At 38.6% G+C, this 11,473-nt stretch overlaps 1 protein-coding gene across 2 annotated transcripts in view; it reads right to left on the bottom strand.

Annotated features, from left to right (window-relative positions):
- The window catches only part of LOC121862350 (protein arginine N-methyltransferase 1-like), a 22,849-nt gene extending 12,651 nt beyond the window's left edge, over positions 1-10,198 (bottom strand). Inside the window, exons 1-3 of one of the 2 annotated variants that reach the window (XM_042360580.1) lie at positions 10,066-10,198; positions 3,539-3,696; positions 2,486-2,600 (exon numbers count right to left, since the gene is read on the bottom strand). In XM_042360580.1, the coding sequence (XP_042216514.1) occupies positions 2,486-2,600; positions 3,539-3,679 (256 nt within the window). In that variant the 5' untranslated portion in view covers positions 3,680-3,696; positions 10,066-10,198. Of the gene's footprint in view, positions 1-2,485; positions 2,601-3,538; positions 3,697-10,065 lie in introns of those variants that run through there. The other variant, XM_042360581.1, reaches the window with a different exon arrangement.
- Positions 10,199-11,473: the final 1,275 nt, after the last annotated feature.

The raw sequence follows: 11,473 nt of genomic DNA, 5'->3' as shown, positions 1-11,473 counted from the left end.
TGAAGGAGCTGTGTAGTGATGATGGGAGAATATAAGTGATGTTCCTTCCTTCAAACACAAATTTTGTGTTGCAGACAATGAACGAAAGTGTAAACAAGTTCTGAAAGGGTCTGTACTGTAAAAAAAACCCAGTGAATGAGTCCCTGATCCTACTTGCAAATTATGAAAAAATTTTAAATGAAACAAGAGGGACCTGCACCTTACAAAATTTAAAAAAAATTTTTGTGTAACATTATCTTCAAATTTGTTGAGTCTTGAAAACAAGTGCCTGTGTCTACTTTGTCTAATGCATGGAATGTGTTATTAGAGGCACTGATATTGAGGTTTACTTCCCTGGTTTTGGAGTGGATGATTTTATTAACCTTCTTGCATAGAGGTGGTGAGAGGGATATAGCCAGGATGAAATTGCTGAGTGGTTGCAAATGGATGTTGATGACACAGGCTACCATCATGCAACAGAAGAAGACATTGCAACTAGTGTTACAAACACCAGAAACAGATGAAGACGAGAGTGAGGATGAGTGTGAAGATTCCAAGGTCAAGTTATCGGAGGTGCAAAATTGTTACGGATGAAATTTCAAAGTGGTGTAGAATTGTAAAAGTACTACCCAGTGACGAGAGACTTACGTTGCCATTGTGATCAACCACTAACATGCACAGCTTAAACAAGTTAAAACTCAAATTTTTTCAAGCCAATGTCAGTATACCAAGAAAAAAGTACCCTTCTAGCAGCAGTGATTTATTCGCCCTCATTGTTGAAATATTCTCTGTCCTCAGTCAGAATTAATAGTAACCCCCGATCTGCCACCATAACCTCGATTCCGACAGTGAATAAACCAAAAAACAAATGCCAGTTTTAAGTGTAACTGTGCACATAAATACCCTGTATAAGTGAAACAAATTGCATAAGTGAAACTACAGTAAAGTAACTTTAAGCAGCTGGTTCCACAACAGTGTACAGTACCTGAAAAAATTACAGGCTGAAGGGTTTTCGGGTTTGAGAAAGTCGTTGCCAAATCTCTCATCCCAGGAAGTGCTCTGTACCAATTGTTCCGGCAAATGGGGATATCACTACATAAATTTTACAGTACATCTCCATGGACAGAAGATGGCATGTTGCTATAAAAAAAAATGAAGAGCATGGGTGTGAAGTGAACATATGTGTGGACTTGGCATGTTGGCAAGTTAGACTGCACCTATGCTCTCCACACCAGGCCAAGCTGTGTTATTGTTATTTTTCAACCCATAGTTTTAGGTAGATACACAGTACTCAACTTTCTTCCAAAAAATTCCCAATTAAATGCACACAATCATTCATTCAGAATGTGAAAAAATAACAATAAATAAATAAATAAAAAAAATTATTATCATAAGGTCAAAATCATAAAGGAGAGTAAACATTTCTTACATCTGCGTGAGTTGGCCCATGATTGTGGGAGGGTAAGGAGAACACACTCCTGTCTCCCGTGTCCCTAGTAAAACGATTGCCAAATGACAATGCAGTATTTTTTCTTTTCTTTTATTTATTCCTCACATTTATGGAAACAATACATTCGACCGCAGAGGGATAAAGACGCCATGCTATTCCGGGGATACATAAAACTAAATACTGTGATTGGTGAAATGGTATACTGTAGTACAGTGAAAACCGTGGATACATGGAATCCACGGAGGGGAATAAGCGGTTGGTGAGGGTCTATTGTACTGTCTGTAGTACCCAGCCTTGTACTATAAGTGATATACTGATGATTAAAATACCGTATATCATCCTCAAAAGAAAAATTGTAAGCTATGATAGTTAATACAATATTTTCATGCTTTATGATAACAGTTTTGCCACAAAGATATACTGTACGGACTTCAATCTCTTGAAAGTATCACTCATATCTAAGTTGGTGCCCTTCTTTTTCCCTAAAAACTTTAATTAACAGAGTTACACTATCAGTATTTAAAAAAAAAAAAAAAAAACATTGGCATTATGTATGCCTAATTTCAACTTAGTCCAAGAGCTTCATGAAATTTTTGCTGTGGTGTCTCTGATATATTAATGAGCTTTGATACTTTGCACACTGTAACGAGATGTGAAATTCATATGAGTAACAATGCAAAATCAACAGTATGATTTATTACGTGCTTCGGAAAATTTTGTATAATTTTTTATATAGACACTCCCCGGGTTACAGAACACTCGGTTTACGGAAATTTGAGGATACAGAATAACTTCCATAAGTCCCATTATAAAATTTTTTGGGTTGTGCAAGTTTCATGTTATTACGGAAGGTAACTAGTAAGGCATAACAACACCATTTGCGGAGGATTATATGTAAGGTGGCTGGTTGCATTCCCTTGTGAGATGCCATCTGTGATTCAGTACAGGGTACAGTACATATTTACCTTATGGAAGGGTCATTTTCGGTTTACTGAAAATTCTGCTTACAGGAACCTTTCCATAAACCGGGAAGTGTCCGTACAAGTATTGACTCACCTGTGCCAGCTCCAACATCCATGGCAATCTTTCCCTGGAACAAGTGTTTGTTGCTGCTTATAGCATTAGCATATGCTTTGGTGCGTGGTGAGTCGTTAACCATTAATCTGTGGATCTGTAAAAAGCAATCAATGATAATACTTACCCAAACCAGTAAATATGACCATACTGTACTTATATCCTATATACAGTAAAATGTTATTCAATCATAAAACAGTAAACCTTAATGAAAATTCTTTTATGAAAGTTTTAGAGAACTGTTCTTAGTTTACCAGAGCCAGGGCATTCAAAGGAAAAAAAATCTTAAAAATTATGAGTGCTTCTTTAAAACAATGGTATTCATTTATTTGTGTAAAAACTGTACAGTACAGTACAGTATTTAGTTCAAAATACAGGTATGCTTAAAATTCTGAATACAGTATTGACCAATAAAATTTTTTTTATTTAAGTTACAGTTTTACCTTGCTATAAGTCGGAACACACATTCTTGAAAAGTGCAACAGTTAGTGAAACAAAGTGAATACTGTACTGTACAAGTTTACCATAGACCTACGTTATACAGGTTGGACCCGGATAATCCAGGACCCAATAGTCAGGCAGCTTCAATAGGTTGGGACAGTGTCATAGCTTTTATTTCTAGTGGCTGTTGCCACGATTTTACCTCTAATTACTTACAGTATAATTTACCCCAAAAGATGTGGCAAAACGTAAGCATGTGACATTAACTATTTTAGAAAAGATGTCTATACTGAAGAAATTAGACAGTAGTGTAATAGTACATTTTGTGCATTATTTTGCCTTTTTTAACCTGGTATGAGGACCACTATCATATGTAAAGTTTTGGAGTAGAAACCAAGCCAAAGTGGAAACACTTATGTAAAATTATGAAAAAGGGAAAAATCTTGGAATCATTCATTTTATTGATGTGAAAAATTTTACAGCATATCTTGTACAAATGAAAGTTAACAGTACTAATGCATGGTACATTTCTAAAATAAACAACAATTTGTTTGCCAGCCTAAATGGAAAAGAACTCATTGATTTTTCACTTACCTCCACATCCTCATAACTTGTGTAGTACTCCTCCTGGGACTGGTCTTGAACTTGAAGCTGTGGGGTTGTCAGACCATTTCCTCCACCATCCTCTCCCAGCTCTGATGCCATACTGTTGTCACATGGATCTGTGTCTACCATTGCTTCAAAACATTCATCTGAAGCAATAGTAAATTGTACTATTAATAATACTGTACAGTATGTAAATTCTTCTACTTTTATAAAAATGGCATGTTTCATTTGACTCTCACATGTAAGTCAGGCACCTCATTACTGTATACTGTACAATGATCCCTCGGTTAACGAGAGCCTTGGTTAACGAGATTTCGGTTAACGAATTACCTTCCATGAGATTCTTAACTTCGGTTAACGAGCAATCCCTCGATTAATGAGTTTTTAACCAGCGCCCCTCCACATGTTTTCGCTTGCATTTGGCGGTCCACCAGCTGTAGTATAAGTCCGCCAATACAGTAATCGGTTCTAGGGCTTAAATTCCTTACTATTTTAGTAAATATCAAGAAGTTTGTACTATTCAGTAATTTTAAAAATTTTATTTTAAATTTTTTTTAGTCATTTTAACAATTGAAGCATAGGAAGCTAGTTTTTTGCGTGCCAAACAGCCTGTCAACACACCATACAGGCGTCAGTTCTCTGTGTCTTTTCAGTGGAGGTAACATCTTGCTTGAGACCTCTTCAACTAAATGCTGTTTTTCTGTGTTTCCAAGCAAATTATTGGTCAATTTGAAATTTATTTTATATATTGACAATATATAATGCAGTGCAGTGTTGATTTAAAGAAAATAATCTTGAATTACACCAAGAGAACTAAAATTTTATGGGTGAAATGGCGCCATGGGGTGACTTCTCTTCCACCCCAATGCCTTCTCTTCTCCCTTCTCCTCCACCCCCATTCTAATTCCCATCATCATCATCCAGGAGCCTTCTACATACACACCTCAAAGTAAGTGTACTTTACTACCCTTTTTGTTGATTTTAGGCAATTTTCGGTGAGCTGAGACCAATTACCCAAAAACCCATTGAAACAATGGTTTCGGTTAACAAGTTTTTCGGTTAATGAGCAACCTTCTGGAATGAATTGTGCTCATTAACTGAGGGACCACTGTACAGTTAACTAAGAGTTTTCAACAATCTATATCATACAGAAACAGGTACTGTATAGTATTACCAAATGTGTGTTACTCCCCTTATCATCATTTGTTTAACTCCTACGTGGTTTGGGGTGTAGATTAACGTCCACTAAGGTAAGGGACACCCAGATTTAGTGTGTATATTAATGTCCTTGAAAATTATAAAATTCCAACCTACTCTATGAGCCCTAGAGCTATAAATAAACAACTTGAGTTGTCTGGCATACACCCCTGCAGGCAATCATGTGACAAGGCTTCGTGTTTCTTGGCAACATGCCAGTACCTTCGCCTGTCCCACTCTGCAAGAATGTTGTCATGATCGTGCTATCAGTAATGCCAAAATAAACTCTATTGTCTTTGATGAAGATGCTCCTTGTGATGCTGAGGAGCCATTAGGAACAGACAGTGATTTGAGTGATTCTGATGATGTCAATGACCCTGACACCATACACATGACTCCATCACCAAATGCATCATTCCATCACCCACAACATCAACCCCAAGACCAGGATGAGGCTCCACAAGCCCTACTGTGTCACAGACTACACCTCCAACATGTGTCTGGTTGACAAGTCTGACAGCATGATCTCCAGTATAGATTGTACATGTAAGACCGTGAAATGGTACAAAAAACTATTCTTCCATCTTTTGGATATGTCCCTTCTGAATGCACACTCTTCATTTAGTGAAGACAGGTAAAAAACCTACACTCCACGAGATTTCATTGAATGTGGTAAGGCAGCTTTTAGAGACTAATGCAGTGCCTCGTCAGAGACCTAGATGTGGTAGTGAACTTCCTTTGCGACCGACTGCTCAACACTTCTAGGGTTGCCATACGTCCGTATTTTCCCGGACATATCCTCCATTTAGGTCTCGAAATCTTCATCCGGAAGTAATTTTTAAAATTCTTCAAAAGTCCGGAATTTCAGCTTCCATCATTTTCTCCACGGAAAGAAACATGAAACTGTAATGACGAGGGAGAGAGAGAGAGACTGTGAGAGAGGGGAGCTGGAAACAGTAGAGACCTCGTTCAGTTTTCGTCAGCTGATAAGTCACGTGTACCGTACACCTGTACGGTGTTGTCAACTTAGCTGCTTGCAGTTTTTGGGCTAGCCTGTAGTGCCATGTACTGCTTTTCCTTGTTCTTCAGCCACGCGCATTTTTATAATTTTGTTTGTATTTAGTGCTATTACAGCCATAAATTAAGAAAGTATACCATTTTTTTCTTATGGCTTTGTATTTACACTGTAGCATTTTAGCTATTTTCAAGTATAATCTAGCCACTTTCGCTTTATTATTTACGTGTGTTGACAACTGTGACGGTGACCGGTGGTTGGCCAGTCTTTAACCTGCAGTGACAGTGTTTAATCTAAGTCTTTGTTGTGGGTTTGTCGCTTGTTGCCACAGCTAGTGCTTACGATTTGTTGTACTTTTCCAGAGCATAAAACGGTCACGGCTGCATCAAGGTCACATAGCGCCAAAGTGTGTGCCAGGCGGGTGGGTGGGGCAGGATGTCTTCGGGAACGTCCTCTTTTTTTAATGTTCAGATATGGCAACACTAAACACTTCCCTTCAGCGATTCCTTCCACTGGGGCATAGCTGTATTCCCAGAAAAATGTCATGTGTGCCGTACGAGTGAAATTCCCGCCAAAGTACGCAAAGACACTTGCTATCAGTGTACTCAGTGTGACGTTGCTCTGTGCCCGATTCCCTGCTTTCAACAATACCACACCCTTCAAAACTACTGAAGCACAGCAAAGACTTTTAAAAATAGTGTAAATATATTAAAATTTTCATTATTTTAGGGAACTGTACCAACAGAACATGATGTGGTGGTGGCAGTGTGACAGCGGATTGGTGGTAAAACTGTACAGGTACTGTATAAATTTGTGCCTTACCCGAAAGCATGTGTCATGTGTCGACTCCTAAAAAGTGCCTCAGTGAATAATATCTACATAATTGAGGACAATGAATAGTAAAATTATAGTGTAGAATTATGTAAATGTAAATTGTTTTATGTAAATGATGTCTGACACTCACTGCAGCATGTTTGCTGTGCAGCAGAGGCCTCTCTCTATGTCGCATTCCATTTAGAATTGCCACATGCAAGTAAATAAAATAAAATATATGATTGAATTCCATTTTTCTATTCACCTACCTATCCAGTATTATATAATCATGAGTTTATTATAAAAAAAAGAGGTGGAAATAACAAAATAAAGTTACATGAAACAAATTCAGAGTGATATGTCTCCCAGGTCATGCAGAGATTGTGGCAACATTGGATTTAAAACACTGGGCTGGTTTCCATAGAAACGCAGAGGCCATACAACGATTCCAATGATTCTGCCAACTTGAGACTTGAGTTGCCACTTTCTAACCATTCCACATGACTTTAGGCATCATTATCTAGCTTTTCCAGCATAATTTGACCAAATTTTGGTATGACTGAGGCAGGTCGTAAGTGCAGGTGGTCGTAAGTCGGGGAGGAGCTGTACTTTTACTGTAGTACAGTATTTCATTTTAGATTTTCTATGTATAATTTTTTGCATTTTCGACTTACGACATGAATTTGGGTCCCTAACCCCGTCTTAAGTCGGGGAGCAGCTGTACAGGTGTATTTGCATTTGGTGAATTTGAATTTGGCGCAATTTTTCCAGTCTATATTACTCGCGAAATACAAGATCTTACTGTACTGTATATATATAAATAAACTAAATCATTTTGCATTATACTCTCCGATGGATCGCGTATGTGGTGGGTAGTGGAGCGGAGGAGGGCGGGAGAGGAGGAGGTGGAGGATGGCGAGTCACTGAGACCCGGCGGTTTTCCTCTTCCTGGGTTAAAACCTCCATTTTCGTAGCAGGCCAATAGTCTTATTTGCTTCTTCACAACACTAGCATCAGTAGCACTTGATGGGCAATTGGAAGCCATTTCGAATGGTTTCAGTACAGTACAGTATTAAGAGCAAAAACACTTACAGTAAACATGCACGAACACAGTGGTAGCTTAATAAAGACTGGTGATGCTTGGGGACGCCATGATGCTCCGAGGATGAGAGCGTACCGCGCCACGATGAGAGAGGGTGATGCACCATACAAAGTAGTTCGTGACAACTTTATACTGAATCGGTGGGACGTTATCTGAATCATGGGTATCTAAATGGTAGCGATGTTATAACGAAAAAACGTTGCCGGGGGCAACATTAAGCGAGGACTTACTGTATTTACTATACACTTCAGTAAAGTATTTTGAAAGTTTCAAAATATACTTTGCATAAAATAATATATCATTATTATTAAAGATAAAACAATTTCAGGATAAGAATAATGTAATCCAATTACAGTACCCTATTTTTCGGCATGAAAGACGCACTTTTTATGACAAAAATATACCTTGAAAATTACCAAGCGTCTTCCAGGATGCTAGTTGATAATTGTAGCAGAGGTTTTCTTAAGGTCAACTGAAATCAGCCCCTTACAAAGACTGTTACCTCATTACAGTACTTAACAATTACAAATATTCTCTATACAATACTATAAAACTATTGATTTAACTAATATTGTTGATATATTGCGAAAAAAATAAAGATAAACCCTTGCTGCTGTGCGGTTTGTTTACTGATGGCAGTGGTGCGGCAGCGCCATCTATTGAGGAATTGCTAAAGGTTGTCTGCTGGTCTCAAAGTGCAGGAATGTTTGTTTCTTTATATGTAGGCTCTCATATTTGGACACCTATTTACAGTAGGCTCTCATATTTGGACACCCGTTTAGACTGTAAAAATCTCGCAAAATTAAAATCTTCCAAATTTAAATTACAACTTCCTATGGAGAAAATTAATTTTAGTCTGGTACTTTCGATGTTTGGCTAAATTTTGCCTTATTTACCCTACTTTTTTGGCGAATTACTACCTGTAAAAAAGCAACATTCTAATAAACCAACGAAAATAACACAGATAAAGTTAAATAAAATAAAAAAAACATCACAGAAAAAGTTTTTATGTTCTACGTATTCAGCTAGAGTTGAACCTGATGACTTGGCAACTTCGTCACCCAAGTAAAAATACACACAACAACATTTGCTGTCCTTATGTCTTGAACTTTACCACCAATGGGGGGTAGAATTTTTGTTTTAAATTCAGAAGCATTAATTAAAATATATATGAACAGTAAATAAGTGTTGCTTTCATATTCTTATGTAGAGTAATAACGATATGTTTTCACATGTGCTCACTTAGTACATACGCGCTCTCACTTTTTTAATTTACCATTAATAGTTAGCTACTTCCATTGTTCCACTTATTAACATTAAATAACATTACTTAAAACAACCATAATAATTTTTTTTATTAAGTTTACTACAGCTACAACCAGAGTCATATTTTCTTCAGTTTTATATGTACTGTAGAACCAATCAGTAACTGGTTTTGTAAACATTAACGAAAACAATGCCGTCTCATCTCCTCGTGTGTTTTAATATTCTACGTATTATTAATGAATTGTATTGTTCATATTGCACACATAAACAATAATTCAATCAAAAAGAAATTCAGAAACATTAATTAAAACATGTATGAGCACTAAATAAGTGTTGCTTTCATATTCTTATGCAGAGTAATGACAATATGTTTTCACATGTGCGCACCTACATACACGATCTCACTTTTTTTCTTTACCATTACGGGGTAATTGGTTTCAAAATAAAAAAGGCTTTTGATTGGCCGCGTGACATGTACAGCAACACATGCGCAGGATGATTTATGAAGGGGACGCAGGAGACATGCAGTGTTGGAGGAGAGGCAGATGATAATGGTGGGATGTTAATGGAAGAAAATAGAAAAATTTTTGGAAGAGCTATCTCCGTTATTATACATTTCCGCCGGTAATGTAATAGATGAAAATGATCTTATAATTAGACGTCTTATTCAAATATGATAATAGATTAGTGGTAGGAATGAACGGTGTGTAAAGAAAATAATACCGAAAGAACAGTGCACTAATATAAATTTACCCTCTTGTCTGTAACCATAAGCATACCAGATCGCCCAACTGTATCCTCCACCACAGTAGCAGGTAAGCTCCAAACAATGGTTAGGTTATGTGAAGTGAAGTGAGGTGAGGTGAGGTTAGGTTACATTACATTACATTTCTTTTTGTATGTGCGTGTATGTGTTTTATGGGCACAAAAAATGAAGGTCAAATTTTAGTAAAACACCATAAAACACACAAAAAAAACTATTTTTGTATCAAAACCAGCGGACAGCCATGAAGAATATTTATTTATTCATGCAGATTAAGGTTCTTTGTTATTTAATACTTGTTTAAAGCACAATTTTCCATTTATTACGGGTTACATTACATAGTAATACAAAATACTTACCTATCGTTGACCTAGCGTTTGTTGACGGGAGCACCAGGCGGCGAACACTGCCAGCGTCCACTCCAGACTCCAGCCATCAATTTATGTAGCGGACCAGACTCGCTTCGGACGTATTATATGATTAGTATTATCTGTTACACTGTTAGCAAGTACATTGGGCATACACTGGCTTCCACGACAGCAGCAGGGTGCAGGACAGGAACAGGGGGTACCTGAGGGTGAAAAGAGGGTGCCCAGAAATGTCGTGGGCGGGGTGTTGCTGCGGGTAGACTGGTGCAGGCGTAGTTTGTTGGGGGTGCTGCTGGGCTGGGGCCCAACGGGTAAGGTGGCCGGTTTGACTCGGTCTATGCTGATGGTGTCGTGTCTGCCATTCCGGATAATCGTCAGGAACTTCGCTGAACGAGTAACAACCTGGAAGGGCCCATCGTAGGGGCGTTGTAGTGGGTTGCGGTGAGCATCATGCCTGACAAAAACATACTCGGCAGTGAGTAGTGCAGGAGGGATGTGTTCAGGGCGCCGAGGAGGCTGGTGTGAAGCAGTAGCTCTGAATGCAGAAACTGCTTGTCGTAGCTTTTGGAGTAAGTCGTGTCGAGAAATAACATGGCGTCATCGGCAAACATTTGTATGGAGGAGTGTACAACGTCAGGCATATAAGCCACTTTCCATTCACTGGGGACCCTTTTGTTCATCCAGGCATTTACAAAACAGGATCTTCAGGGGCTCGGCAAGCTCGTTGCACAACTCTCTTAGCACTCTAGGATGCACCATATCAGGGCCGGGACTCTTATGGACCTTTAGCTTTGACAGTTTATTTCTAATGCCCTCCTCTGTGAACACAATGTGGGTCAGTGCTGTGTCGAACCGTCTGTCCTCAAACGCAGGAAGGTTAATCGCATCCTCTCTTGCGAATACCGAGGAAAAGAAGCTGTTCAATGCCTCAGCTTTATCCTGGTCAGAATCTGCATAACTACCATCTTCAAGCCTCAGGTCTGATACTCCTACTCGCGTTTTTAATTTCGACTTTGCATAGCGGTAAAACGCCTTTGGGTTTGACTAGACCTCGCTTGCAACCAGCCTCTGGAACTCCTTTTCAGCCTTTCTACACTCTATCTTTGCTTGGTTTCTGGCTCTTGCATACATCCTCCTGTCCTGCTCATCGTTTGACCCAACCCACGTCTTGAATTTCTGGGTTTTCTTATTAACTTTGTCGACTGCCGCATGCTTCATGTGTAGGGATCCCTTCGTATTCCTAGAGGCACTGGGTTTGGTCTTGGGTATATAATTATCGATCAATTAGGTCCCTTTGTTAGTTATGATATTCAGCGTAGTGTCTGCGATCTTGTGCCTTAATGAGCCAGGCCAGTTGATACCCCTCATCTCTTCCCCCATCCCGTTGTAATTTCCCTTA

This window comes from Homarus americanus, unplaced genomic scaffold (genome assembly GCF_018991925.1).
Source record: "Homarus americanus isolate GMGI-L3 unplaced genomic scaffold, GMGI_Hamer_2.0 scaffold31037, whole genome shotgun sequence".
Classification (NCBI taxonomy): domain Eukaryota; kingdom Metazoa; phylum Arthropoda; class Malacostraca; order Decapoda; family Nephropidae; genus Homarus; species Homarus americanus.
The sequence above is the reverse complement of the archived record's forward strand: the minus strand, read 5'-3'. Positions and strand labels throughout refer to the sequence as shown.